General features: G+C 31.3%; 1 protein-coding gene across 1 annotated transcript in view; it reads left to right on the forward strand.

The window, feature by feature from the left end:
- The window catches only part of kdn (citrate synthase), an 82770-nt gene extending 78753 nt beyond the window's left edge, over window positions 1-4017 (forward strand). Inside the window, exon 9 of the mRNA XM_075355863.1 lies at window positions 2984-4017. Coding sequence (XP_075211978.1) covers window positions 2984-3148 — 165 coding nt within the window. The 3' untranslated portion in view covers window positions 3149-4017. The remainder of the gene's footprint in view (window positions 1-2983) is intronic.
- The last annotated feature ends 2453 nt before the right edge of the window (window positions 4018-6470 follow it).

Genomic DNA, 6470 nt, shown 5'->3' on the forward strand with positions numbered 1-6470 from the left:
AAGCTAAACGAGCCTTCAGTAAGAAATATAATTTGTTTACATCAAAAATTAATTTAAATCTCAGGAAAAGATTTTTGAAAGTGTATGTTTGGAGTGTCGCTTTATATGGAAGTGAAACTTGGACAATCGGAGTATCTGAGAAGAAAAGATTAGAAGCTTTTGAAATGTGGTGCTATAGGAGAATGTTAAAAATCAGATGGGTGGATAAAGTGACAAATGAAGAGGTATTGCGGCAAATAGATGAAGAAAGAAGCATTTGGAAGAATATAGTTAAAAGAAGAGACAGACTTATAGGCCACATACTAAGGCATCCTGGAATAGTCGCTTTAATATTGGAAGGACAGGTAGAAGGGAAAAATTGTGTAGGCAGGCCACGTTTGGAGTATGTAAAACAAATTGTTGGGGATGTAGGATGTAGAGGGTATACTGAAATGAAACGACTAGCACTAGATAGGGAATCTTGGAGAGCTGCATCAAACCAGTCAAATGACTGAAGACAAAAAAAAAAAAAAAAAAAAACTTAATGGATCAAGTTATTTTATTTATATTTACCTTTGTAAATTGTGGGATTATAAAACTGTTCTGTTTGTTATAAACTAATATAGAAAGTATCAAAAAGGTTGCTTTTCAATCGGTTTATTCTAAAATCTATTTTATACCAAGGCCTATAAAAAGAAAACTATTCCCTCCTAATATTTATTTACATTATCTATTGTGATTCCTACAACTTGAAGTATTTTCAGAATTGCTTCATAAAAAAATATGAATTTTGTCATAATTTTATGATAGTGGTATGTGGATGGTGTAAACAATGAATATAAAATGACAATTTAAGTGTCAAATTCAGCTGCTATCTAAAGTACACTATTATTTGGGAATTTATATACTAACACAGCAACTCCTGTAAAAAAACCATGATAAATGGTTACAGTGTTTCAGTATAAGTGTTGTCTTTTATATTATGTAAGACTATGAATTGCATGTTTAGCAATGTTACAATTAATGGCTAAAATATATCTTTAACTATTTTCAGAAATTTTTATGAATCTTAGTAAATTTATTTTTCTATTACCCTTGATTCCATTTTGGCGTGTAGTTCTTTTTTAATATTTAATATCTATTGACCCATCATAGAATCAACTGTAAAATTGCATTCGGAGGGTTAGGGAGAGCACACAATTTTTTAGCAGATGATCTGAGGATTTTACTCGGTTTCTAAAAAAAAAATTCTTGAATGAAGATTAACAAACTTGGTAGTGTGCCAGAACAATAAGATTGTGTAAGCATTACAATCTTTTAGATTAAATTTATTCACTATAGCAGTTTGACTAATATAATTGTATTATCATCAGTTAGTAGTAGTAGTTAAAATGTTGCAGTAGCTCATTTTTAATGACACTATATTTCTTAATTTTTTATTCACGGTTTTAACAAATAAATCTCTAATGTTAATTTTTTTTGTAATCTGTTTTATTAAAACAACTAACAACTGTGCCTTAATTCAAAATGTCTTTAGCCATCATAATTTATATGACTATTTTTAGTAAAGTGCCATGATAAGAACATTTAACGAAAACAACTTACTTTAATCTTTAAAAAAAGTACAACCTTAAAAATCATCATTTTTAGTAAGCAAATGCCATTGATTTTCATTTATTTATTTTATTACAAGCCCAGTTATAGTTTGGCTGTTTGTATTTTGTAATCTTTGGTTCTCCAGTCTGAAGCATTGCTACCAGCGAATACCCAACAAACAAAATATGTTGGTTATGTGAGAGGGTACACTAAATTCATATAAAAGTAACTACCCTTAACTGAACCTGAAACTTAATCACAGTCTGCAGTGACGTAGAACAGTTGCGGTAATAGCTGTTTACCAGTGATGGTTGTCACTTGTCCATAGGCTGGGTTGAATTGAACCCAAGCTATCAAAGCATATATAATTTTTGATTAGTTACAAAAGGTTTTTTGGTTGCATGATATAGTCTATTTTAGACTATCCACTTACTTTCTTACACTTCTTTAGTGAACTATTTGCAAGATTGTGTTTTTCAAATTCTGTTCAGTTTAAAAGTTAAATTATAAAAAGTAATGAAATTACAGACTTTTCTCCCAGATTGTTCATATTCGTTACAAAATTTGCAATTAGTTTGTTGAATGTGTAAATTATATTCTATTTTTTGTCCCTCTTTTACAGCATGTTTAGAAGATTACAAAATCTGTTCAGTATTATCCTCGATCCTTAAATATTTTATATCTCATTTAAAGTATTAAAAGCTAATCACATAACTTACCAGATGATATAACACTTGGCATATTTGCCAGAATGACTTGACTGAGATTTTTTTTTTTATGAGCTGGTGTCATTACAATATAAAGTTAAATACAATAAAACTTTGTGGCAAGAAATCCATACCAAAGATTGGTTCATTAAGGATATTGATGTTAAGAAGGACCAGATATTATTTTATGTTTTCTTTTTTTTTAACATTAATGAAAATTCATTTTCACTTAATTGATGTGGCTGTTGAACAATTATAGAAGTAATATATAATTTCTGCCCTGTTTGTAAAATTTTTTCCATAAATTTACCAGTTTTATTGAGTTTTTACACATCTTAATATAGATCAATATCCTTTAAAAGATTGTGCTTGTATATCATATTTTTCTGCTATGAAGTTTTTTGCTTACAGTCCCTAATGAATTGTAATTCACAGCACACATATTGGGTTCATTACCTATTATAATGGTTTGACTTTTCCTTTGAGTATCGACATGAAACTTTTTGTCATGTTTTGCTTATTATATCCCACAGTGACTTGATGTGCTCAGAATGTCTTAAAATTTTTTTTTCTTGACCTATGTTTCTTAATTTAAAACAAGGTAGATCTTTGATGTATATATTTTATATGTGTTTTTATGAAGAATCCTGCTTTCTTTTATGTTATGTATTATGATTTATTTTTTTCTTTTATGTTCATAGTATTATGGATTGAAAGAAATGAACTACTACACCGTGTTGTTTGGAGTTTCTCGAGCTCTCGGGGTCCTCGCCTCTCTTGTATGGGACCGTGCCCTTGGATTACCGATTGAGCGCCCCAAGTCTATGTCTACTGAAGGTTTAATGAAAGCATTAAAGGCCAATTAGAATTGCTAGCAGTGAATTTTTCAAGTGTACATTGTAAATTGCTCGTTCATGCCACTACGTAATCCATTATGTAATAAAACATCAGTGTTCTTTGGTAGCCTTAATATCTTATAAAAAATAAATTGTACTTACTGTACAAATAGTTGTGAGTTCTTAATTTATTTATTATTTTTTTGTGTTATTTATGGACTTGTAAAATTAATATGTAAGAGATCAATTGTTCATAATATTATATAACTGTACAAATGTATTTATTTATTTTTTTTTTATTGTATAAATGTTACATTGCAATAATTAGGAATGCTTTATTTACCAAAACTAGGAAAAGATTTATTTGTGTATAAAATTCCCTGTAATCATAAATTCTTAAGTGTTTTTGTGTTGTTCTCTACTGTTTTGTATGTAATTGTCTTTGTCTGGTTTGCAATATCAAATCTGAAGAAAAGAATTGTTTTTTACTTTGAAAATCTTTCCATATAATTTTATTTACATTCATTTTGTCCTTTTAAAATTAACAGTTTCAATCTGTTATTCTTTCTGAAATAGTATTAAAATATAATTAAAAGTAAATGAATGAAAATTAAACTGTAAATTTAAAATGTATTTAGTATTTTACTCAAATAATGAAAAATTGTGGTGTAATTTACAGTGTTAGTTAATTAGTAATCTTAATTTATTATGAAGTACAATAGTAATATTATTTTGACTATGTATTGTTAATTAAAATTTTCTGTAGTAATTTGATTCTATGTACAACAAAGTTCTACATATTTCATTAAAATGTGCTGAAATATTTCTTTTTCAGTATCATCTGTAAAGATTGTCTTCATTTATCTGAAGGATCACTGAGTAAATTTTATTAGAAATTATTTTTTTTTTTACTTTTTTGTCTCTCCCAAATCATTCTGTATTCTTTAATATGGTTGGTTCTTATTTTGTGTATTTCAGAAAAAGGTAAGAATGTTTTTTTTTTGTTTCCGTATTGTAGGAATGTAATACTTTACATTTTACATAGTCAGCAATACTATGCAATTGTTTTATGTATTGCTGCTCTAAATTGATAACTACAGCACAAGTATGATTTTTTTTTTTTTATTTGTTTGGTGTATTGGTTTTTGAAAATCCATAGAAAATTTTCTACCTTCCTTCAATACTGGAAATTTTAACCATGTAACGTTTTTGCTATTTTTTTTAACCATATGTTTCTTACAGGTTTTATAATTAAAACCAACAGCTGACCATTATCAAATAAGAGTTGTGGCACAATCTGTTTTTCCTAACTGTTAGAATCTCTCTTTACCTCTTGTACCTTAAATTTATATTAAGTTCAGTTCTTAAATAACATGAAGTTGAAGTTCTTAAGAATTAAAGCACTTAACATAGCTGCAAAAAAACCTTGAATACTTTGTCAGCTTTTGTATATGCTATAGTCATTCCAATTAATTGATGATTATAAACATTGGGTTTGTGAATGAAGTAGTTGTGGTTACTTGATATGCATGATAAGACATGCATCATACGATGGCTATTCAAAAAGTAATGATAATAGTAACCCTGAGGGAAAATGTGTTGCAAAGAGTGGTAATACTGCATACCATTGTGTAGCTCATAACGATCTATAACCATATAGCCATCTATAACGATCAGTTTCAAGTCGATTGATGCAGTGAGTGGACATATGTGACGATTCACGTAACGTGTGTTGGATATTCGTCTATCATGTCCAGCATTGATAAAAACTTGGAGCAATGTTGTAACGTGAAATTTTTAGTGAAACTCGGGAAGAACCAAAAAGACGCATATTAATTATTTTTTACGGTATATGGTGAAGATGTTATGAACCAGGTGACTATTTACAAGTGGTATAAAGCATTCGAGGAGGATAGAGAGAGCATCGCCGATGAGCTGCGCCCTTCAACATCTCACACTGAAGTTGCAAAGAATACAGCTGCTGCTATCGTCCACGAAGAATGACGAATTACCGTTAAGGAGCTTGCCATGTCTCTAGACATTTCAGTTGGCAGCACATTTTTGATTTTGCACAATGATTTGGCCATGTGACGCGTTTCTTGGAGATGGGTGCTGTGTGTGCTCACACCTGAGCAAATGCAACATAATGTCTCTGTATATCAAGACCTATTTCCCTGGTTTGGTGGGAAATCAGACGAAGAAATGAATCAACCATAGATGAATCTTGGATATATTACTATGATCTGGAACTGAAACAACAATGTTCTTAATTGAAAAGAGTGCAGTCACCACCTCTGAAAAAAGGAAAGATGTGTCACAGCGCCAGTAAGGTTATGATTTTAATCTTTGATTAAAATCATCATTTTAATTTGAGTTTTTTTTGTATCAACATGCTGTCCCTCAAGACCAGACAGTCACAGCAGATTACGAGGGTAATTCAATTATCTGCGATTTAGTTATATTTTTGTTTATGTTGGTAGTACTGTTGTGTTGTGTAGATGGCGCTTGCATAGTTTAATTGTTCTTATGTCTGTGCAGGTTAGATGCTGCTAGGTTAGTTCCATTATCGCTGCCCTGCCATTAACCATGGCTGCTCCGCTTTCTGTTTGCACCAAAGAAGAGTAATGTTCAGTGATCTATTTTTGTGGTCGGAAGGTGTATCAGGAACTGAAATTCATCAAAGACTTTCGATATAGTATGGGAACAGTGCGTTGCTACAACAGAGTGTCTACGAATTGATTGAAAAGTTAAAAAATGGTGCACAAGTGTTACGCACGACGAAGGAGCTGGACGACTGTTTACCGCCACAAATGAGGAAAACATTGAGTGTGCACGTGACATGGTTTTCTTAGACAGACGAGTAACTATTGATGAAGTGCCACATCATCTGCAAATTAGTCACTGTTCTGCCTATGAAATCATCCATAACAGACTTGGGTTTCATAAAGTCTGTTCAAGATGGCTCCCAAAATAACTCATTCAGTTGCACAAACAAACGCACTTGGACATCTGTCAAAAACATTTGGATAGCTATGGTAATGAACGGGACGTCTTAGACAGAATCATCACTAGTGACGAAACATGGATCCATCATTAAGAGCTGGAGAATAAATGGCAGAATATGGAAAGTAAACATTCACCTTGCAAAAAAATGTTCAAGACCCAACCATCTGCAGGAAAACTGATGCTTATGGTTTTTTGGGACTCACAAGGCCCAGTACTGGAACATTATGAGGAAAGGGGCATGACAATAAACAGTGCGCGTTACATTGAGATGCTTACTGCCAAGCTGAAGTCTGCAATTAAAAGCAAACGCCGAGGACTGCTGTTGAAAGGTGTTGTGGTGTTACAC

This window comes from Lycorma delicatula, chromosome 2 (assembly GCF_047948215.1).
Source record: "Lycorma delicatula isolate Av1 chromosome 2, ASM4794821v1, whole genome shotgun sequence".
Taxonomy (NCBI): domain Eukaryota; kingdom Metazoa; phylum Arthropoda; class Insecta; order Hemiptera; family Fulgoridae; genus Lycorma; species Lycorma delicatula.